This window comes from Parasteatoda tepidariorum, chromosome 3, assembly GCF_982258835.1.
Source record: "Parasteatoda tepidariorum strain Cologne lab strain chromosome 3, Ptep-v5.0, whole genome shotgun sequence".
Lineage (NCBI taxonomy): Eukaryota > Metazoa > Arthropoda > Arachnida > Araneae > Theridiidae > Parasteatoda > Parasteatoda tepidariorum.
This window is the reverse complement of record NC_141757.1, coordinates 8,070,727-8,094,604: the sequence shown is the minus strand read 5'-3', so window position 1 is coordinate 8,094,604 and position 23,878 is coordinate 8,070,727. Positions and strand designations below refer to the sequence as shown.

The following is a 23,878-nucleotide window of genomic DNA, read 5'->3' as shown; positions in this document are numbered from 1 at the left end:
TTTTTTACACATTAATAAATATTTTTCAAAGTATTTGTATTTTTCAAATACAAATACTTTGGTTTTGTCCAGAAATAGAGAATTCTTGTTTACTCATAAAGGCTTCCCCATTCAATTAGAAAAAGTTATACTTCTCAGATCTATACCACATAACTATTCATTTGGATTGCACACTTACAGACATTGCACTAGTTTAAACCTTTCATAATGGATACATTGAAATATTTATTAGAAAGCTGTAAACTTTTTTTTACACATTAATAAATATTGAGTGTAGTTAGTACCTCTGAGTTCTGTTAAAAATACATGACTTTTTTCTATATTTGATCATTTGTGATCTAACTCAATTTTGACTTAGGGGTTTTGAATTTGCTGAAAGTGTAGTTCTAACATCTGAATGTGAAATGGTTTAACAAAAACCTTGTAAAGAATAATGTTAATTGGACTAATTTGCAGAAATTTTACATTTTTCTTTAACTCCCACAATGCACAATTTTGTTGTTATGCCTAAAAATATTCAAGCTGGTAATTTTTTAATTTGTTGGTTTAAGCCATATTAAAGCCATTTTACATTAAAATAATTAACAACATCTAGAATTTAAGAACAAATCAGCTCAATTTTGATCTGACTCAATTTTGACTTAGGGGTTTTGAATTTGCTGAAAGTGTAGTTCTAACATCTGAATGTGAAATGGTTTAACAAAAACCTTGTAAAGAGTAATGTTAATTGGACTAATTTGCAGAAATTTTACATTTTTGTTTAACTCCCACAATGCACAATTTTGTTATTATGTTTAAAAATATTCAAGCTAGTAATTTTTTAATTTGTGGGTTTAAGCCATATTAAAGCCATTTTACATTAAAACAACATCTAGAATTTAAGAACAAATCAGCTCAACAAAGCAGTTTTGGTTGAACTTTTAATTTATTATAATTTGTGTGTTATATAATTTTTCCCACTTGATTTAACTAGATAGTAATTAATTTAATAAATTAATTTAATATCCTACTAGTAGGAATAAATTTAGCAGATTTAAATTATTTTTCACTAAAAGCAATGTTAAAATTTAGTATTTAAAACAAATAGTTTTGTAATCATTCCTTATTGCAGCATGCAGTCTGAGCATTTCACATTTGGTTATGTTTGTGTCGAAAATTTTCATCAGTTGAATGAACAAAAAATGATCACACAATGAACAAAACATGTTCATTGAATAACAAAACCAAAAACTGATTTTTAGCTAGCAAAAACAACATGTGATTGGACAACTTTAGACATTGCATGCTTCGGGTGACTATTAATTTTGTCCTATACTCTCAAGGCGCAAAGAATAAGAAAGTTTAAAAAAAAGAAAATTGGAATTTCAAAATTATTGCAATTTTTTAAATGAGTAGTCAATACTGAAATTATTCGCCAGTGTTTGTTTTTTTTTAATTTCTGTAGCATTTAATTATTTTGTTCTTAATGTTATAACTCATTTAAATGAAAATTTTATATTGCAACATATGTAATTATACATTATATGTATTCATTGAACTTAAGTTTTTATTTGAGTGTGGCTATGGTTTAATCATTCTGAAGTTTACATTTTGATTCATAATTCCTATTATTTTTGGTTTCTGATCTCAGATATATATTTTTAAAATGTAAAATATTTTTCAGATTTTAAGTATTTATTTTAGAAAATTTATCATACAAAACTTTTGCTACTTATGAATATTATTCATTCCTTCGCAGCTCCATATTTAGATGTGCTGTGATGATATCTGAACAATAATGCTTAATGTGTTAATTTAAATTGGTAGTAAATTTTTTAGTTTTTATATATTAGTGTTTATTATTAGTGTTTGATTAAAAAGTATAGAGATTAATATTAAATAGATTTTCAATGGAGTGAAAATATATGCTAATGCTAGCATGCTTGTCAAGTTTAATAGTTTGTTACACTTCTTCCCTTTTTTAAAAAAAACCTCTTCTTAAGAACTACTTTTTTTTCTGCGTTTGAAAGATGTTTAATTAACTGCTTAACTCTGAACCAAGATTTACATGTATTATTTATTACATGAAATATTATAAATAAATAAAATATATAGGTTTTTCAATACCTATTGTTTTTGAGAACTGAAATTTATTTATACTTCTAGCAATGAAAATTTATTGTTATTTTCTTTTGTTATTTAAACGTATGTAATTAACTTGGAAATCGATGTTTTAAATACATTAAATGATTAATTATTTAATAAGGCATGATTTTAAATCTGATTAGGTTATAGCAAGTGAGATTGATAGCAAAAGCACACATATCTATATATAATTTATCTGAACCGAATTTTATTTGAAAATATATTTTATTCCTGAATGATATAACTTTTAAATAATATCTGATAGATTAAGAATTCAAAAAGTTTATCTTCTTTACATACAGGGATGAAGTGGGATACTGGGACCTATCCTAGTGTGCCCTCCATCTTGATTACTTTTTGCTGAAATAAATTTAAAAAAATATAAAAATTGGTATTAATTTCCCTTTGGTTTAAAGGGAAAAACTTACAAATGTATGTTGATTTGTAAAAAAAAAATAATAATTCGTTGTTTACCCTTTTCACATTGTTTTTTCTCTGAAAATGTTTTTTATTTTTATTTTTGTTCCTTTTAAATTACTCTCTTGTACTATTTTATGTATATATTTCAAAAAGTAATTCTTACTCATCTAAATAAGAAAAAAAATTTAGTTTATGAAAAATAATTAAAAAACAGTCTCTCTGCATACATATTTCTTTTTTTTTTTAAAAAAGTTAAATAAAAAGACTGTTTTTTAATAAACAGCTTGCAAGCCTTTTTCTATAATTTGAACAGAATTTTTTTTAAAAACTAAGCATTTAACAGTCCATTTTTTTAAAGTAAAGTATTTATTTAAAGAATAACCTTAAAATTTCATTGATATACCCCTTTCAGAAAAATACAAATTTTACCATGTGAAAATAATCTTAACAAAGTAAATATTTATAATAGTTATCAATATTAAGTCAATAAACAGAGATAATTTTACCATTGTATAATTCTCATTGAATTTTCTTAAAAATGGAATATGAATAAAAAGGCAGTGTTTTTAAGGGATGGTGGCTATTTTTACAGAAAGGGAAAAGAGGATGTATTTATAAGGATCAAAAGGTAGACAGGGCAGGTTGCCCTTCTAAAATCACTTAAGGAAAACACTGCGTATATTCACGTATTGATATATAAATATATACATATCACATGACACCCCCTAAAAAGTGCATCCTCCAGGGTATCCCTGCTTACATATTTCTATAAACAAACATTGAAGAAAAACTTATATTTAAAAACTCATTAAATTTTTTATATTGTCCATTACAATGTGTATTTTTCTTACAAATCACAAAAGAGTTTGATTTAAACTAATATTTAATTAAAAATCCAGAGCACAATATTAATAATCAATCTTTCATATGAAACTGAAAGCAAAATACAAGTTCTTAATAAATTTAACTCAGTCAAATTTTATTATTTTTAAACAACAGCTATCTCTTGTTTAATTATCTAAATTATTTTGTATTCTAAAGGTTAAGTTGTGTTTTGCTCATAATTAACAAAATAATTCGTTAATTTAAAAACTAAATTGTATATTTTAATATTTTTCTGTTAAAATGATTTTTTTAAATTTGACTAAAATATCCAGGAATTTTTAAAAAAAATCATTTTTATTTTTTCTAATAGGAGGCAGAAAAAATCTTTTTAAACAAAATATCAAATAATTTTAAATTTAAAATAAAAAATGTATATTTATATGTTTATTTTAAATAAATTAGTTATGTAGTTATTTTTTATAAAAATTTACAAGGGAAATTTCCAGTTTTAGTTTAGTCATCTAATATAAATATTAAATTTATGGAATTAATAGAAATAAACACATTTAGGAAATTTTAAACTCATCCTTTATGCTTATAAATTTATTTTATCTAGTTAATACCATTGTCTTGGGAAAAAAGTGATTTTTTCTTGAAAGGGGCTTAACCTTCACATAAATCACTTATCATAAAATTTACTTTGTGATGCTACACAACTAAACCTTTTTACGATACTCTCTATTGTGACAATGTAGCTCCTCTTCTGAGTGTCTGAAGTTTTTTTTAAAAATATTTTTCCTATAATCGATAAAGTTTAAGTATTAATGTTCATTTTTTAAAAATTGAAAATTTTGTTACTTCCAAAACTATAAGGAACACAATTGATGGTTTGATAAAAGTTAGTTAGATAATAATGAAAAGTTATGAAACCCCTGATTTAGGGTATTAACCCAAGGCGGGGGTAAATACCCATTTATAAATACCATACTCATTGGGTATTTATCCGACCCACCTCTATACCTATACAGTGTTGGGTTAAATCAGAATATAAAAACTCTTAATAAATATAAAACAATAACTATAAATTTGCTAAACTTCCTTTAACTGCTGATATTTTTGTAGTCTTATAAAATTTGCTTATTTATCTTCATTATCAATGATGGTACATATTTTTTTAAAGTAAAAGTTTGAATTTTTTTTTTTCGTTAATAAAAATAAATAATTATAATAAAGTTTGCATAAAACACTGAAAAATTACAAGTTTTATACCTTATTATTTTGAATTTTTTTTTTTTTCAAATTTTTCATCCAACAAATTTGTCTTAAAAAATCTTACTAAGCAGAGGAATTTTTTTAGACGAAAAACTCAGAGACAAAGGTTAAGCTCTTGGGCATCAAAAGGAATTAAGCAATTTGCAACCAATCACCTAATTATTCTTTAGTTTAATGAAAACAATCACAAATTTATCTTAAAAATTTAAAAATAGAAAATTAAAGCAAGGTTTATGTGTCAGATTTTTAAAGTAAAAAATTTTTATTAGCTTCTCCCATGTTATTTTCTCTTTGCTTAGTCAAATGAAGGTATACTGCGAAATAGAAATTTGGAATACATTTTTTGGTAGAATATAGATTAAATCCATTAGATTTTAGAAATACTTTAATGATTCTAAAATTCTCAATGATTCTTTAAAAAGAATTATTATTAAACTAGCATGGTCTAATAATAATTCTTTTTAATGATATTGAAACAGGTTTGGATCTTAAAATATCTGTGCTTATTCTGATTCATTATTTTTAATCTAGCAATATACACAAATACAAAATTGAAAAAATCATTATAATGATGTACAAAATGTTATATAGCTATTATAGAATTAATAAAGTTTCTGAATAAAAACTTTTTGTCTTCTATATTTTTATATATTTCTTTTTATTCTTCTCAACTAAATCTTTCTTAATTGAAATCAATTTTTTATTTGATAACAAATAAAACTCATTTTAGTTAGTTTACTTTGATTTATTTAGTGACTTATTCCTATGAATTTTGTTTATTAATATGAATTTAAAACAAATGAGATCTTAAAAAAAGCTCTTCAAACTCATGTCTATAGAAATAAGAAATATATTGTATTACAGAGTTTTTCTTATGAATAAAATAAGGGCAGGGTATTTCCTCTCTGAAAAAAGCTTTATAAGCAAAATGTTAAAATGTGTATTATTATGTATAATTGAATTTTATCCTAGACAATTTTTAAATTACCATCTCATACTATCTTATGAGTATATTTCAAGAAGTAATTCTTTTTCGTTATCAAAATATGAGAAAAATTGTAGCTTATAAAAATAATTAAAGCCATGCTAAATGGCAATCTCTGTGCATGTTTTTTTTTCAATAAAAGAACTAACAAAAAACGATTAATTGATAAACAACTAGAAAGCTTTTCTCAATAATTTTAACAGAAAATTATAAGAAAATAAACTTTTAAAGGTGAATTTTTAAAAAAAAAAAATTTAAATCACTTATAAAAAAATTAATATCCCCCTTCCACCTGCCCCAAAAAAGATACTTATTAGAAATTTGACCAGTTGAGAATAATCCAAGCAAAGTAAATGTTTGTATAAGAAATCTGAATTTAACCTATAAGCACATAATTTTACCAATATAATTATTATTTAAACAATGAATTAATTTTTTTCAAATTAGAATCTGAATAAAAAGACATAGTTTCTAATGAAGGGTGTCTTATTTTTATAAAAAGAGCAAAGAGTGTACATTTATTGGGATCAAAGGGGGGGGGGCAGGGCGGGTCGCCCTTCAAAAAACAGTTAAGCAGAACACTGTATTAAAATATACTGTTAATGAATTTCTTATAACTAAATGTTGCCATTTTAGAATGTTTTTCAATGGCCCTGAAAAATTATATTTAATGAAGATAATATTTTGCCTTTTCCGATCAATGATAATATTTTGCCTTTTCCGATCAATTTAAAATAAAAAAATTTTATAATTACCTATTTATTATAATGTAATATTATATATTATAGAGTTATATTGTCTTCATTTCCAAATTATGAAGTTTCTAATAGTGTTCTAAGTGCTAAACCTTGTTTATTTCCATTTTATTTATCCTTTTACATTGTTTGGACAAATTAGTTAATGCTTTTCCTTACTATTATCACAGTATGATTGCTTTAAACTAGAAGCCTTTCAAATATTATATAAGAATATTTTGGACAATTTTGAACACCTTATCAGCATAATTAGGTAAATTGCAGACCTTTCTCCATGTGTCAAGATGTTACATCAGCCCCTGGTTTTCACTTTGATTTTTACTGTACTAATTTAATTTAAGGATAAAATTCTAATAAAAGATATTAACTTTATATAAATCAAATTTTATAGCAAGTTAATATGAAATTTAAAAAAATACTCCTCTTTCCTTTGACATTTTTTTTACTATAAAAATAGTTCTAGGTCAGTTAAATGAGAGTCTGATTTAAATTTTGGAAAAGACCTTTATCCTTATTTACCCCTCTCCTGTGATTGGATATCAAAATACAAGTAGGGTGTGGGAAAAGTGTAAAGGAAGTAATTAGCGAAACCATGTCTAATAATAGCCTTGTTTTATCCATGCATAGCATGCACTAATTTTAAAATGTGTAGTTTTTGAAGCTTTTTATTTTATTTGCTAGTGTATGAAAATTGAAGTTTTATTCTAATTCAGAAAATCTGATAATTTGTGATGTGTTTAATCTATATAGCTATCAAATATGAAATGGTAAAAAAATTTGCACCAACATAATTTTTAAAAAGCTACAATGAGTAAATTCTTGAAGGTCAAAAAGGAATACATAATTTTTCCCTTTGGCTTTTTCTTGCCAGATTATTTTTCACTTTGATATTTAGTAAACTAGAATTTTTAGCAAACAATTTTCATTTCTGTGCATAGCTTTATAGTTGCCACTCGGTATGTGGTGTTTTTTCAGAAGTTTAAATGTAGTCACTGTGTTAGCTTCATTTCACTTTTTTATCATTTTATATTCAGTTTTATACATTATATTTTTATCCCTCATAGGTAAATATTCCGTGAAAAAAGAATTAAGCATAGTGTTTAATATGAAAGTGATTTACAGATGATGTGCCTCATTATGATGATTTGTAAATAACTCATCAGAGTCTGCATTGAAATGCTTCCTGAATCATACTAAGTATTACATGCTATTAAGTGTTTTCCGAATCAAGCATCACGATTCTTATTTAAGTGATTTATGAATCACACACTGAGATTCGTGTTTAAAGGATTTAAAATTTGCCTATTGCAAATAGCGTTAATGGGATTTAAAAATTACTGTTTTCAATTTTTATCAAAGTGATATATGAATCTCCTTTTGCATTTAATGATTGCTAGATTATGCATCATTTTTTACATAAAAATCATTACCAAATAACGCGTTGTGTTTTGCATTGAAGTAATCAAAGAATCATGTGACAAAGTTTGCATTTTGGGGATTTATTAATCACTCATTGCTATTAATGACTTGTTACTTTGTGCATTTTTCAAACTTTATTGTTTGCTATTCATATATGCTTCGATTTACGGAACATACGTTGCATTTCAATTTGCAAGTTATATCTTGTACGTAATTTACGTCATCTTTAAGACTTGCTTCATGTTTCATGTCATTATATCTATGGGCAACATATTGCACTTTATATAAACACGTTTTAAAAAACTAGTCATTGTGAATTATAATAAAAAAAATTGGCAATTTATGATTTATTTTAAGGAAACTATAGTTTTGTAAATCTTAAGTTTGTTATCTGTCAAAATATTGTACTACAAAGGATTTTATTGTGCCCAAAATACTTTATTGATATTCTGAGGTGTTGTGTTTTTAAAATTGAAACAGACATGCTAAATATTAGTTTTCAAATTCTTATATGCTTCATAATTTTTTAATGAAAAGTCTTACCAGTTCTAGTCTTTAAAAGTTTGCATGTATGCTAATGTCAATTCGAGGTTTTTTGTTAATTAAACCACAATGCAACTGTTAATTCATTTGCATTGGTAGATATGCAACACATATTTAAAAATTGCCAGAACTATTAAACAATGTAAAATTGATGCAATTAATATATACTCCAATGTTATAAAATCTAGTGGACATGTATTTTAGCATACTAACTGTTATTGAGTAGGTCCTTCAAAGTGATTGAAAAATCCTAAAATCATTGTTATTATTTTTTTTACTTTATTTATTTATTAATTTTGAAAATTGAGTGGGATTGAATTTGAGAGGGGTAAATTTTGAAATTGAGAGAGTAGTAACTTTTAAAAAAAATTGAGATTTTAAGTGAATTCTGTAATGAAACATTCATTATTTAAGCGAGAGAGTTAAGCTAGTTTTTTTTCATAGCTTCATTTCAATTAACCTCATTTCTATTGAATATCTGCATAAAAATAAGTGATAAAAAGCATGTTTTCTTATATAATTATTTTTGAAATTGAAGATTTTTGTAATAGTTTAGATATTCTTAAAAATTTAATCTACAGGTTTTGTTTCTTTAATCAATTCGAAAAATCAGAGAACGATCGATGTTCAATCCTGTACCCCCAGAGGTATTGATTTGTTGTGGGAACATGGAGAAATTTGCGACTCAACAGATTTAACGTGCATCAGTCACCATTTAATGCCGGCAGGGTTCGAACTCTCGGACATGGGGCCAGCTCCCTACCGACCAGGCTATCCTGGCCCATGAGTAATATAGTAATACTAAAAATAGTGTAAAGTGTTTTATTGATATCATACATTTATGATATTAAAAGGCCGGGATAGCCTGGTTGGTTGGGTGCTAGACTCACGATTGTGAGAACAGGAATTCGAATCCAATCATGGATTCTCTATGTAGTAAATGGTGACTGGTGCACATTAAATCTGTCGGGTCACAAAGTGCTCCATGCCCTCATAACAAATTATACCTCTGGGGGTACTTGATAGGAGATTGATCATTTTCTGCTTCAGGTCAAAATTACGATCTGTGAGTGAAAGAAAGATTGTATGAATGGGTCTGCCTTATAAATAGGTGTGACATATGGGCACTGTTGTCAGGTACCGGTAACCAATCACCCCAGATGGCGTTATAAAATGCCCTAAAAATTAAAAAAAGAACCCAAAATTTTAAACATGTATAAGTATTATAAAATAGTATAAAAGTTAAATAATGTATAGAAAACGTTGCTTTAATACTTTTGAATATTTTATTATCAAGAAATTAATAATGTGCTGATAATTGAAAAAAGGATGAACAATTGTACTATTAATTTACCATTAAACTGATTTTTGTGTTCCCAATCTTTCTTGTACTTTTGTATGTACTTCTTTTTTTATTTATCCTTTGTTATTTTTTTTAAACCATGCACGTTAAAATTTTTAAATAATTTGTTTTCAAATTCACCAAACATACAGGTTGATCGAGCTATGTAATAAGTTACTATTAACATTCAACAAAGGGGTTAAGCTCTAAAATTAAATCTTAATCTTTTTGTTTTGGTTTAACATTGATTTTCATATTACCATCTCACACATTCAGTTATAAAATTTAATATTAGAGTGTAACCAAATTGAAACTAGTAAAATTCACAAATAACCCTAAAACAAACCTCTATAAACAAGTTCCCCTAAAATACCCACTGAAGATAAAACATCCCCCTAAATTTCGGGGGAAAACCCCAATTTGGCAACACTGCATATGGGTGTGGCAGAAGTCAAAATTCTTGGGCATAGACTAGAAAACAAGAACAATCACACCTTCAGTGCCTTAATGGTCAACAGCATGGAATTTTAAAAAAAAATTAAAATGAGGACTAATAAGAAGTGCTTTACCAGCATTACAGACTTAAATGGACCTATAATTTCTCAAACTGTCAGTATTATGTTCTGAAAATGATTTTGTCCTCTCCCACTATTACATTTGATTTCAAGTGTTTCGTATACAATGTCATCTTTTGTGCCATACAATGCATTTGTTATGTGAAGTTTTTGTTAAAACAATGTATTCTAGTCAAATTAGATACTTTTTCCCACCCAACAAGTATTCATCCTGAGCTTTTGACTTAAGAATTTTTGCTCCTTCAATTCTAAGCTTCTGCTTAGAGTCGAATATATAGGTACTTAACTATATAGTCGACACTTGATATGGGGACTCGTACTGTGTGGTCTAAATGAAATTACACTTCTAAACATGAAGTTGCTGCATCATAAGTACCTAAAATTACAGCAAGTATTTATTCATAAATGCGGAACTTATTTTGACAAAAATATTCTTCTTCTGCTATTCTATCTACTTAGTTCTTAATTTTTAATTTCTCTTCTTAGCATATGTTGTTATGCTGATTACTAAAATACATTTCTGCTAAATAACATATATCCAGATAGCTCTTATATCTAAGCAATACTAAAATCAAGAAGGATACAAATACCTTAAGTTTTATCTTCAAAAAAAAAAAAGAAAACTATTAATTCCTTTACTTAACGAAAAGAGAGAGTTCAAACAAGAAAAATATGAGTCATGAATTTATTGAATCCTTTTTAAAAAATTTACTAATGTTATTAATGCATTGCAAGCAGAAGACTTTTCTGTTTTGATGTGATTTTCTTATAAGCATCTGGCCAGCCTCATGTCTAATTTCTTCAACAGCTAGGTTAGAAAAAATATTTTCTAACTTTAGATTTTTTTTTCAATCCAAGCTGTGCAAGTGATTAGGCACTAACAACGCAGAAAAGTTACTTTTATGTTCAAATATTTTAACGAAAAGAAATGAGTAAATTAGTGTGGTTTTAAAATGTTAGCAAAATAAAAATGACCTGATACTTCAGCTAGATTCTTATATATCGGTGACAGTAAAAACATTTAATGTTTGAGAATTTTTTCTTCTCTTTGTCAATATTTTGTTTAATTTTTATATTGAAAATATACTAAAATTTTGCATGCATATAAGAACATCAGATATTTTGGTGTTTTCAGAAATATTATGATCTTTACTACTACTGAGAGCTTTCATATTTCTGTTAATTTAAAACAAAGTGTTTGAAAGAGCAAAAATGTTTAACACTTATTTTGGATGTGATTTTCTTATAAAAAAATTAAACAAAAATTTCATGTTTTATTGGAATGAACATTCAGACTTTCTAACTGACAATAAAATAACATTTTGTCTATGGAATAGATGTATTGGTTGCAATGCCATATCTGCCTAGTCACCAGTTTTTTAAAAAACACTCCTGTATTTTACAACTATCTCCTGATCTGTTATTCTCAAATTTTTCCGTATTTGCTGATGAAATTTTAAAAAAAAATTGTTGATAAAATAACCGCTTAAGGCAAAAATACTTCTCTTTTTCCTCAACAGATAGTGCTATTGCCAGTACTGCATAATGTTTACTGTTAATAGCTGTTGATAGTTAGTGGTTTTCCTCTCCATCTAGCACAAATGCGAGTTAGTTCCATCAAAAAGTCCTCCACGAAAGCAAGTTTCTCGGAATACTTGATCCAGGAATTCCCTTGTCTTCTGGGTTGGGTTCAAAATTACAAGGCTACGGAGTCGAATATTAGTAGCCATATACCCAGGATTAGGTTGGCTGTTTAACAACGGTTATAGAATAGTTTAAGTAATTATAAATAATGGTTTTAAAAAAAAAACTTCTTTAGATTAAGATTTATATACGTATTTTTTACTTCGCTAAATGTAAGTGCTTTTGTTATTTCTAATTTTGAATTTTTCTTTTTGACTTACATGATTATGCATAATGTTTCAAAACATTACTCATAGCCTAAAAAATGTCGCTAGTAAAATCTCCACTATTTTATTTCTCCAATGTTGGCAGGTATGCAGTGCAGACTGTATTTAATAATTATCACTTTAATTCATTTGCTGATGTTTACTAATCTTGTGTTGTATTATTTTAGGAAGTGTTTGATAAAACATCTATTTCTGCTGAAGCTTTTACTTTGTTTTTGCAAGAGAATTATATTCCCTTTGTTGATGACATTGAAGCTAACTTTGAATGTGCACATTGGTTAAGTGAAGCTGATTACGTCAGCGCTCTATGGAATGTATGTATCACTTTTTTTTTAAAACTACTAATAATTTATTTAAAAACTTTGAGAAATAGTGTTATATTTTTTATGTATCTTTTAGTTTGCAAATTTGAAGAGTGGGAACAATAACTCCCAAAATAATTCTCTTTTTAAAACCAAACACTCTGTTTTTATATTTACATAAGCTTAAATTTCAATGGAGTGTCCATCAGCTTTTCCAAACTTTCCTCAATTATAAAGTAGGGCAAAGTTTTCAATACCCAAAGGCTCTATGATTGAGGAATTTTTGTTTAAGTCCGTAGGGCACTGGATCCATGTTCAAGAGGTTCTGGGTTCGGTCCCTGCCGACCAAAGACTTTCCGTGTAGTAAATGTTGACTGATGCACGTTAAATCTTTCGTGTCACAAAGTTCTTTATGTTCCCATAACAAATCATTCCTATGGGGGTACTGATCCAGAAGTTTCCTTGTTTTCTGGATTGGTTCAAAATTGCAAGGCTAGGGAGTTCGACATTAGTAGTTGTAAACCCAAAATTAAAACGGCTGTTCAACAACAGTTATAAAATAAAATAAAATGTTGTATGTTGAGCCGCAATGACTCAGGGGTTAGAGCATTCGCCTTCCAATGAGGTGAACCGGGCACAAATCCCAGCAATGGCTGGTTGATACAATTCCGAATCTCGCTTACACCAACCACAATGCTGACGTGATATATCCTTAGTGGTAGACGGATCATGGGTTACAGTCCCATTACCGTCAGCCTGTCCCTGGGGGTTCTAGTGGTCTTCCCCTCCATGTAATGCAAATGCGGGTTAGTTTCATCAAAAAGTTCTCCCAGAAGGTAAATTCCTTCCAATACTTGATCCAGGAGTTCTCTTGTCTTCTGGATCGGGTTCAAAATTACAAGGCTATGGAGTTGAACATTAGCAGTCGTAAGTCCAAAAATTGGGTCGGCTGTTCAACAACGGTTATAAAATAAAATAAAATGAAATGTTGTATGTTCATTAAAGAAACCATTTGGCTGAAACTCTCTTGTCAAATTCTTGTTTCTAAATCAATTTGTTTTATGTCAAAGGTTTTATTGGGACGTTAAATTTTTTTCTGGAACAGAAAGTCATGTGACATTTGATTTATTTAATATACTCCAGTCCCTAATCTTGGAATCACTTGTTTCAGTTGAATTTTTATTTTTTCTGTGCCATGTAATTTAGTTAAGCAAAATCTCTTAGCTGTATAATTTGGAGTTTTTGAAGTCTGAATATGTCTGAAGAGAGGCATTATATTTTTTTTCCTTTCTAAAAATTTTTGAATTAGTCTTAAGGTTATTAAAATTAAATTTAATCTTTATTTCCTAAAGAAAGACTTAAAGAAAAACTAATCACATAAAAATTATTATTTCTTGCTCTTCTCTTTTGTCTGAAGATGAAATGATCTTTGCCTTTATTTGCCTTTATTTCAAAATATTTAAAGAACAACTTATTTAAATATTTAATTTATTAACTCTTTTTTTTTGTGGGGATCTCGATTAAACTGTTCTTTTTTCTTCATAATTTTCGGGGTTCCCCTAGCTCAGGGTAAACTTGGAATTGTTAGGGAATTTTTTTTTTTGACTCTAAAAATCAGGGAATAGTCAGAGAACGCTGCATTTTCTTTATAAAAGCTTGGAAAATTTCTATATCATGCCTGGAAAATAACCAGTCTTAAAATTGTCAGTAACAGTAATCAGTTATTGAGATTAAAGTTAAATAATTCTGACATCTATTATTTGTTATAAAAATTGCACATTTTAGTCAAACTGAAATACTCCCATCCTCATTTAATGAAATTTTTTTTACACAAAAAATCAAATATTTCACATTACAGATAAAAGAATCAAAGTTTTCCGAGGAAAATATGATCTTGATTTTAATTGAAATTTACCTGGTATACCTGAAAAAGTCAAATTTTTTTTTCTCCGAAGTTTAATGGAGGCCTTGATTTTGCGGTGAACCGCAATTAGCAACTAATGAAAAGAGTACTGATTTGAATATCTTAAAAATTTTAAGAATCTCAAGCATTTTTCTAAGTAATTTTTTAAAAGAAATCACAAAAGGTTAGCGTTTTTCACAAATTTTATTTTGTAGTCTCGCCTATTTTTTCCGACATCAATTTTAATAAATCTTGTTTTATAATATAAAATGAAACTTGTGGAAAGACCCTTATCATTCTGAGCTTTCTTTTAAAAAATATATAAACAACTTAGAAAATTGTTAGACACTTTTACAATTTTTAAGATATTTAAATTAGATAATTTTCATTAGTTGCCAAAATACAATTTATTACAAAAATGTGAATTTTTTTTAAAAAATTTTCTGTGTGTGCGCAATATAAGCGAATTACTTTAAATACTCATATCTTACTTACTTACTTATCCTCTACGTGCCTTAGGCACTTAAGGCCTCTAGCATATCCCTCCAACGCCTCCTGTCTCTAGTAATAGATCTTGCTTCCTCCCAGCCAGATATTCTACATTCTTTTAATTCGCCCAAAAACATGCGCTGGATGGTAAGTCTGGGTCTTCCTCTTGTTCTTTTACCATCAGGGGTCTTACTCATATCTTAAGTAGTTTTTATTGATTTTTTTTCTCAAATTTTAAATCTATATTTTTGTAAATAATTTTAAATTTCTCTAACAACTTTGTTTAATTATATTAGATATTGAAGTTATAACAAAAAAAAAAAAAAAAAAAACATAAGACAAGGGAATTAATTTTTTTAAAAATGTCTATAACTCCATAAATATTTAAGCTAGGTTTATGAAATTTTATGCTGTTATTGCAAATAACAACCAAAATAATCAATACAAGTTACAAGATTCTTGATTGACTTTCTGGCATAGGGTGTTAAAAAATCCTTTTTTTTGTAATTTATTGTTGGTTTCTCAAACTTCTGACAACTTTAAGCTTTATAGCTAAGTATAAAAAAAAACTCTCATGATCTAAAAACCTTGAGAAATTTAAAAAAAAGTCAAAAACTGAAATGGTCTCTACCATTATTCTAGGGTAAATTATGTATATATTTGTTTCAGAGTCGTGACACAATGAATGATTATATGGTGTCTTTGGCGTCTAGAGGTCTGATGTTCAATTTGTCCTCTGTGACTAATAGGAGGTGGAGAGCACTGCACAAACCTCAATTTTATGAAAATTTATCTAAGGTATAAATGAAGATTCTTCGATTCTTTGCCAAAATTATTGATTTGTAATTTTATATCTGCTTTCATTTTTTTAAAATTTTATTTATTTATTATTTCTTTTTTTATCTTACAGCAAAGGCGGTTGCAAAAATCTCTGAAGTATGCTTTTAGTGGTAGGACTTTATTTTAATAGTTACTTTGTTCCTACTTTTTATTTTTTTAAAGCAAAATTATAAACTTGCTTCCAGCATTACCACTTAGTAAAAATATCTTAACTGTACTTATGTGAGTAGTTGAAGATTAATTGCAGTTTTGTAAAATGAATTTTTTTATCTTTGTTTTAATACATGGTGCATAGAGTTTTTAAAAAGTGCTTAAAGGTGCTTATCTTCGATGTTCTTTTTTTAAAGGCCCTTAAGATGCTTTTTTTATTCAGTGTTTTTAAAAACTGCTTAATTTTTCCTTTTCAAAAATCAGATTTTTTTTCTTTACTTTGTCGATTTTTGCCGCATATTATGCAGAAGCGTGTTTTTCACATTATTCTATTCAACGTTTTCACAGTTCATTCAACCACAATCCATTTCAATGTACCCTCGATCCGTAGCGTATGAAAGCGCCAATAATTTTACTTGTTTGATGAAATACTTGCGGGTCTGCATGTGCGTCTACTGAGCTGGGCTCACTGACATTCTTGCTCTCTCATGTGCAACTCTGCTGTATTTTGCTAGATATTCTTAATTTTAGACTTCATTCTCCACCACCTGATATCAGACTGGAAAAACTCTTGATCTTTTTATAAAAGCTAATATAATCAAGAAAAGAGTTCGTTGTCAGAAACTGGTTATTTTATCATGATCATGTAAAATTTGAAAATTATTTTGCATTTTGTTAATGTATATAGTGATTAAAAATATATTTTGAACTCTTAAAAAGTACTTAAAAGGTGCTTATTTATTGTTGGAAGATTTGGCAACGCTTCCTGCAATAATAATACAGTCAATGCTTCATTGCTGTCAAAAGTGTTATGTTGTGAGTTTTGAAAACAATATAACTGTAAATATTCATTAAATTCTCTCAAAATAGTTTTTTTTTCTTGGAAAGAAATTATAGTTTTATTTTTTCTAATAATAAAAGAGACACTATGTTACAATGCCACAATTCAAAAAGGAACCAAAGCCAAATCCAAAAGCCACTAATTCTCCATGCATTATAGTTGATATAAAATTTGCATGGGCATAAATAACATGATTTTCTAAAATGTTTCATTCTGCTCAAAATCTTTTAAAATAACCTAACAGTTACTATAGATTACAATTAACAGAGAAAATATTTCTAGGTTTTTTTTTTCATTATTAGGAAGCATTGGTCTTCCTAGAAAGCTTTAACTTTTTTAGACTTTGGAAGTTTTTAACTAGATTCTTGGATCCACCTAAAATATTCAAAATTTGCATTTGTATGTTTTTAAACTTTTTCAGAAGTTTAAACTCACTTGAACTTCGTTTAAACTTCTTGAGAAGGCCGAGGCCCACCCTGGGCTGTCGAGCCATTGATGATGATGATGTTTTTAAAATGGGTATTCATAGCTGCCAACTCTCCTGGATTTACCAGTCGACTACTGGATTTTGCCATTTTTTCCCAGGTCTACTGGTATAATGAAAATTCTCCTGGTTTTTGTACATTTTAGAAAATTCCCTATAACTGATTAAGTTTTTGAAAAATATCCTTAATCGGAATAGAATTTTTACACAATTTATCACTTGCTTGAATACTTAAATAAGTATTGCTAGTGCATAATGGAACGAGACTCACTTATTGTAATTAGTTTAAAGCTTTTTTTTTTTCTGAAAATTTAAGTTTGTTTTATTCTGTACTTAAATAGTAAAATCTATTAATCATCAATAATGATTTACTTGTCTTTTTAAAATAGATGTTAAAAATAATAAAAAGAAACATTTCAAATTCATTTAATATTAATCATAAATGGAAAATATTGCAGACTATTTATTAGTGTAATAAAGTTTTATACTGTAATAAACTTTATTAGTGTAATAAAGTTTTTGTATTGTGATGACTATAAAATCCCAAACTTCTCAAAACGGTTAAAAAATTATGGAACAGTTATAAAATTTTTATTTTTTCGTAAAATCTACTGGATTTATTCCTATCCATGTTGGCAGCTATGGGTATTTATGGTTATGAAATGTTGTTAACTTTTTAATTTATATTTTATTGTTCAACTTGGATTTTTCTTTTAGCTTATGAATTAAGTGCATTGCCTATTCTTTTCAGGCTCTTCTCTTAGTATGAGACAGCTACAAGTTGACTTAGTTCCTTATCTTTCAAAATTGCAAATAAGGGATTTAAATCCTGGTATTAACACTTTAATATTCTATTTGAAAAAAAAAACATAATAAATAGATTAAAAATATTTGTTTCAATTTTTTTTATTTTTATTTTAGCTCAAGTAACACTAACAAAAGAATTAGGAGATATGAAAATAAAAAAGTTTTTTAGGTAACTAATTATCATTTTATGTTAATTTTTTAATTTTTAAAACCTTGTAGTGATGCAATCTACTAATTAAGCTGTATTAAGTCCAATATTGTTCAGAGATGATTCTGCTTACCGCAATCCGAAAATTTCATAAAATCCAAGATCTAGAAGTTTCAAGAAATCATTGATCACATTTATGCATAAAAATTGTTGTATAATTTATTTAGAAATATTAGGAACTAGAATTTATGCTTGGCATCTCTTTACAGGCATCTCTATTATTAATTTAAATTATGTTGTATATGATTTATTTAGAATTTCATGTTGTGAAAATATCAATGATTTAAATTTATAAAAACATTTATTTTTTGAAATACGTCATTAATGATTTTACTCAAGAAATTTTCAGGTTTTTTTACTTCATCTCAAAATCACCCCTGATTCTTTCAAACAATTAAAATCTCTTCAATTTGGTTTTTATTGTTATTGATTTTAGTTTTAAAATTATCAATTATATTTTTTAATAAAATTGTAAATTATATTTTGAAAAAATATGTGTTAAATATTTTTAAAGCTAAAAATATTCCAACTTGTCTTAAAGGTGACCACATACAATTGCTATTACTTTGTACTTGTATGTATACTATCTTTCTTTTTATTCTCTAATGTAGTACATTTGCTTTGATGTTAGACCTTGTAAAAGATTGTCTGTTTTGAAGAATTTTGTGTTTTTCTTTCCAGTTAGATGGACTAGATACATTTGTCTTTACACTCTCAAGAAAATGTTTTATAAATATTGAAAATTATATCTTCTGAAACACTGTACCTCAATTTAGGATTATAAATTAAGTTTTGTGCTGTGCAAAAATTGTGTGCAACATTACAAGGGTTGGTTAGTCCCAATATTTGATCCAGGAGTTTTCTTGTCTTCTGGGTTGGGTTCAAAATTTACAAGGAAACATAGTTAAGCATTGATGGTTGTAAACCTGAAATTGGCTTGACTGTTCAATGCGGTTGTAAAATGAAATATAAAGTTGCGCTAAAGATAAATATATTGAGATAATACTATCTTTAGTTAGAGAAGAAGACTGTTCCATTCTTTTTCTTCTCAGAATCGTAACTCTTAACACTAAATTTTTCAACAGCAGATTATTTGGAGATCATGGCTTTTCTTTCATCTTCATATTGAAATTGAATGTCTGCTTATTTATGAAAATATTTACACAATTTGTTCCCACCTACTCCTTCTGAATTTACCATCAACTGGCATCAAAACAAATGTTGAAAATAGCATCACACTCATATTCCTGTGCTGTTTTCAGAGGTGCTAACCATTACAATTTCTCTTAAATTAAAAACTATTTTAAGATTTCTTCAAGAAAATAAGGGTCTTATGATTGAAAAATAAAAATTATAGTTTTTAAATTTTTTTTTTGTTTTTTGCAGCTATTTAACAAATCTTTATTTTTTACTCCTTGGAACCATTTTTTAAACAATACAAACATAAGAAAGTAACCGTACATAAGCGTAGGTAATCGTACAAACATAAAAATAAACCGTATAGGAGAACGAAAGAGCTTAATCTCAAAACAGAAGCGCTGTGAGAAAATATTTTTAAGGATTTAAATTCAGTTGTCTATAAAGGCAATATGGATTAGTTCTAATTTAACCAAAAATTAGAACTTTGATTTCAAATAATAGATACAATTTTATATATTTTACAATGAAAGTATAAAATTTTAGTGTCATGTATTTTTTAATTTAGTATATTTGCCAAGGTATTTTTTATTTTTATTTTATAAATATATACCTAAATGTATTAATTATTCTTTAAATATATAGAACTAAGTAATAAATACATCTTAGAATTGCACGATTTTGGAACGCTAACTTGTATTGAATTCTGTGTTGTTGTAGGGTTATACTGTATTGTTTTTATGGATATTAAATAAATACTGAGCTCAAGGGTCTGTTCAGGGTAAATTTCCTACCATTTAGCGGTACCTTCACAAATTCAACTTTAGGAAAAACGGCAGTTTCACAAATAAAAAAGCAAGTTCTCATGCAAACCTGTGTTCTTGTTGCAATCTATGGAAAAGAAGAGCTTTCCTGCCAGCTGTCTTTTACAAAACGGTAGCATGTGTTCAGTCAATGTGGGAAACCTAATCGGTCGTTTACGCATTATCAAAGCGAATTTTTTTCCCTCTGAGTTTTTTAAAATTAAAAGCAAGGCCCCTCTGTAAGCTTTACAAGAAGTCGAAATTCGAACATTATCATAAACACTATTGTAAATTTCTTTTAACTGACATTTCTAATATTTTTTTCTCTGTGAAACTTTTTTCTGTATGACCCAGAGGAAAATGTTCTCATAATTAGAATAACTTTTAGTATTAGTACTGTTAAATGCATGTTTTTACTAAATTCAAGTTGAAATTTTACTATGGACAATGAATTTTACAGATTTATGCTTTTTGTAATTTAGATAAAATTTTTAGCCCAAAATTTTACAATACCAAAATTATTTTTGAGTATATAGGGAAAAATATATAGAGATAAGTCATAAATGATATTTATTTGTAGTGACAATTTTTGAAAATATTTTCTTCCTTTACCATATTTTTGTGTTGATTTTTTAAATATAATTTTTTATTTGCACTAATTATGTCTAAATTTTCACAAAATAGGTACCTCTTAAAAAAGCCCAGACAGATCAATGATTTTGCTCTTTCATAAACGACGCACCTTTCCAAGAAAGCAAATATTATTATCATTTCAAAAAAAGACTTTCTGATATTTTTCACTAGAGTTACATTATTTTTAATTTAACTTACTAAACTTAGTGATAATTTCATTCACCGCATGTTAGCTAGTTTAGAAAGTTGCATTTTGTTTTTAAGAACCATTTTAAATCAATTTTAAATACTTTCTTGCAAACTGTTTTATGAAATCTGTTTTATGCAATGTACTTCTTCATTTAAAAACTCTGATTGGTTATTACTTTTGTATTTTTGATTATGGCATTGCAGTGCAACTTATATACCTTACAGCAGAATTTACTGAGTCAATCTGCAGCAGAATCTTCATGTTCTTATATTCAAAATTTCTATATCTTCATTTTTGCAAAATTAGGCATTGTCTAAAATATATCAAGCAAAAAATTTATATTAGATAAAAAGTCATATTTTATGTAAATTTCAGAAATTCCGTAAATAAATAAATAAAAAATTCTTAATTTTTTAAATTTAATTTAATTTAATATCTTTAAATGAATTAAAGAAAAGTAATTAAAATTTTCATCATAGTTTTGTGCTTGCTGATTTTAATATTAGAAAAAAAATTCTGTTAACTAACATATATGCTCAGGAAATAACCCCTACTCTTACTGCAAATAATTTTGTAATATAAAATTGAAGCAATGCGAAAGTGCAAGGTATATAGAATTATCTGAAAATTTTATTTTACTAATGACTTCTTTATACTTAGTAGTATTCTGTCAATTCAGTTTTCTAAATTTAATGAGAAACAAACATAAGTTTAAGGATGTTTTTTTTTTTTTTTTTTTTTTTTTTAAATTGAAAATTATTCTATATCTTTCAAAAAGGAAAAAAAAATCATTTCTCTATCTTTCAATCTATATTTTCACCATTATTGATAATCATTTTCATTACTATTGATTTAATGATTACTTACTTTTATTGTTGTAAAATTTCATATATTAATAGCCAAGTGGTAAAGACGTTAGATGAAAAAGACCACTTTTGTTTCGGAGAGGAAGAGAGCGACCCAATTGATGATGCTAACAAGTCAGATGAAAATGTCAAGTTATTGCCTGATGAAGAAATTGTTATAGAAGAATACGACTTTTGAACACAGAGATTATTTGTTGTGAAATATTTATATAATGAAAATATTTATTAAATTTTTGATTTCTTTTTTACTTGAATTAAAGTCACTTTCTATTAATGACTTGGTCTCAATTTAATTGCAAACAAGAGATTGTTTTTCTTTAATTGACTCTAATTGAAGTTTGCTTGTATAAGTGTTATGCAGTGTTCATTTTAATTGATTTTTCGAGTAAAAAAATACAGTATTTTCATCCCTTTTATTGTAAAAAGAAAATACAAAAGTGATAATTTGTGTCTGGGTTTTAAAAAAAGGTTTTTATACCTTGGAGGTTGAATTTTTTGGATTTCTTAAACTGGTTTTTGACAGTAATACTTGGAATTTTCTTCCAAAACTGTCTTAAAGCTCATAATACTATAAATAATCAAAATGCTTCTAACATGAAATATTTTCTGTTAATAAAAAAATAAATATTGTTTCATATTAGCTTTAAATATTCGTTTATCAAGTAAAACAACGTTGAATTTTTAAGAATACATTTATAAATTATAAATGTACGTTGATACAGATAAATATTACTATAAACACTGATGACCTAAACTTGACTAATACTAAACTTGAGAGCTTATAATAGTTTTACCAATCTATTATATGCTCTAACTAAACTATTATAAGGGTATATTACTAAAACTTGAAAGCTTGTAATAGTATTGTATAATAAAAAAATAGCAGTTACTTTTTACTGTGCCTCAAAGGAAAAAAATCTCTACCGCCCTCCTGGAATGTCATGAAAAATCATAGAAAGTCATAGATTTCGACATTAAACAAACTTTGTCATAATTTTAACTATTTCTTTTTAAAAAAACATGATACGTCATGGATTTAGGCCGCCGAAAAATCTAATTTTTAAAATGGAATTTTCACAGTGTAAATATCTGAATTTGTAACAAAATCCGCTCTCCCTGTCATATTTTATTAAAATATGAAATGTTTTTAACCTGTTCTTTAAAAATTATGGTTTTTTCATAAAAATGAAAGAAAGAACATTTCTAGAGCAAATTAGCTTTTAAACTTTCGCGATTTCAAAATTTATTTTTTTATCAATTTAAAATTCTAGTTTAAGCTTTTTATATTACACTTTTAAGAAGAAATAAAACAGCTTTAAATAACATATATCTGACTGTATTTAGTTACTTGCTTTCATGTTTTTTTTTTAGCCATTTCATTGCTGTAACTCTTTCTTTACTTTGTTTTTTAAGTTTAAAATCAATTAATATGAAGATGCAGAGTATAACAGTTTCGGTTATATCTATCATTTCAATTACTGTTATTACAAATAAAAAGTAAAATCATTTCTGATGAAAAATTGCATGGTATAGATAAAATATGATCTGGATTTTCACTGAACTTTTTCTAGCAAAGTCATGGAATTTTTTTTCCTTCTGAAATTGAGTGGGGACCCTGAACCCATTGGGGATTTCCACACTTGGTTGACCACCCAACATTTGCTCTGGCACTCCAGAGCCTAGAGTCACAAAAACTTGGATGTGCACAGTAGGCTTTTACCCTTCATAGGCTGCTGCACCACATAGTGTAGAATTAAAAAAAAAAAAAAAAAAGAAACATTTTAGCGTACATGTTAAAATTAACTCTTTTTAATTCAAATATTTTGTAGTAAATATGATTTACAGGCATGTATCAACATTTGCTAATAGTTTAAATAAAATATTTTTAGTTTGGCTTTACATTACAAGTTACTGCTATCTTTTTTTCCTTTTCCGAATGTTACTCTAAAATTGAAGGTAAGAAAGAAAATAAATAAAGAATAAAACTAAATAAATAATGCAAAGAGATTTATTGGAAAAGTAGTATCAAGCATTGTTTTTCACTGCATTGTAGCA

At 26.9% G+C, this 23,878-nt stretch overlaps 1 protein-coding gene across 1 annotated transcript; it reads left to right on the top strand.

The window, feature by feature from the left end:
- The first annotated feature begins 12,294 nt into the window (after positions 1–12,294).
- On the top strand, positions 12,295–22,100 carry LOC147812746 (cell cycle checkpoint protein RAD17-like). The gene is made up of 6 exons (XM_087158727.1): positions 12,295–12,484; positions 15,534–15,662; positions 15,775–15,814; positions 17,931–18,011; positions 18,101–18,155; positions 21,857–22,100. Exons 2-6 carry the CDS (start codon positions 15,546–15,548, stop codon positions 21,999–22,001), a joined length of 438 nt encoding a protein of 145 aa, XP_087014853.1. The 5' UTR covers positions 12,295–12,484; positions 15,534–15,545; the 3' UTR covers positions 22,002–22,100.
- The last annotated feature ends 1,778 nt before the right edge of the window (positions 22,101–23,878 follow it).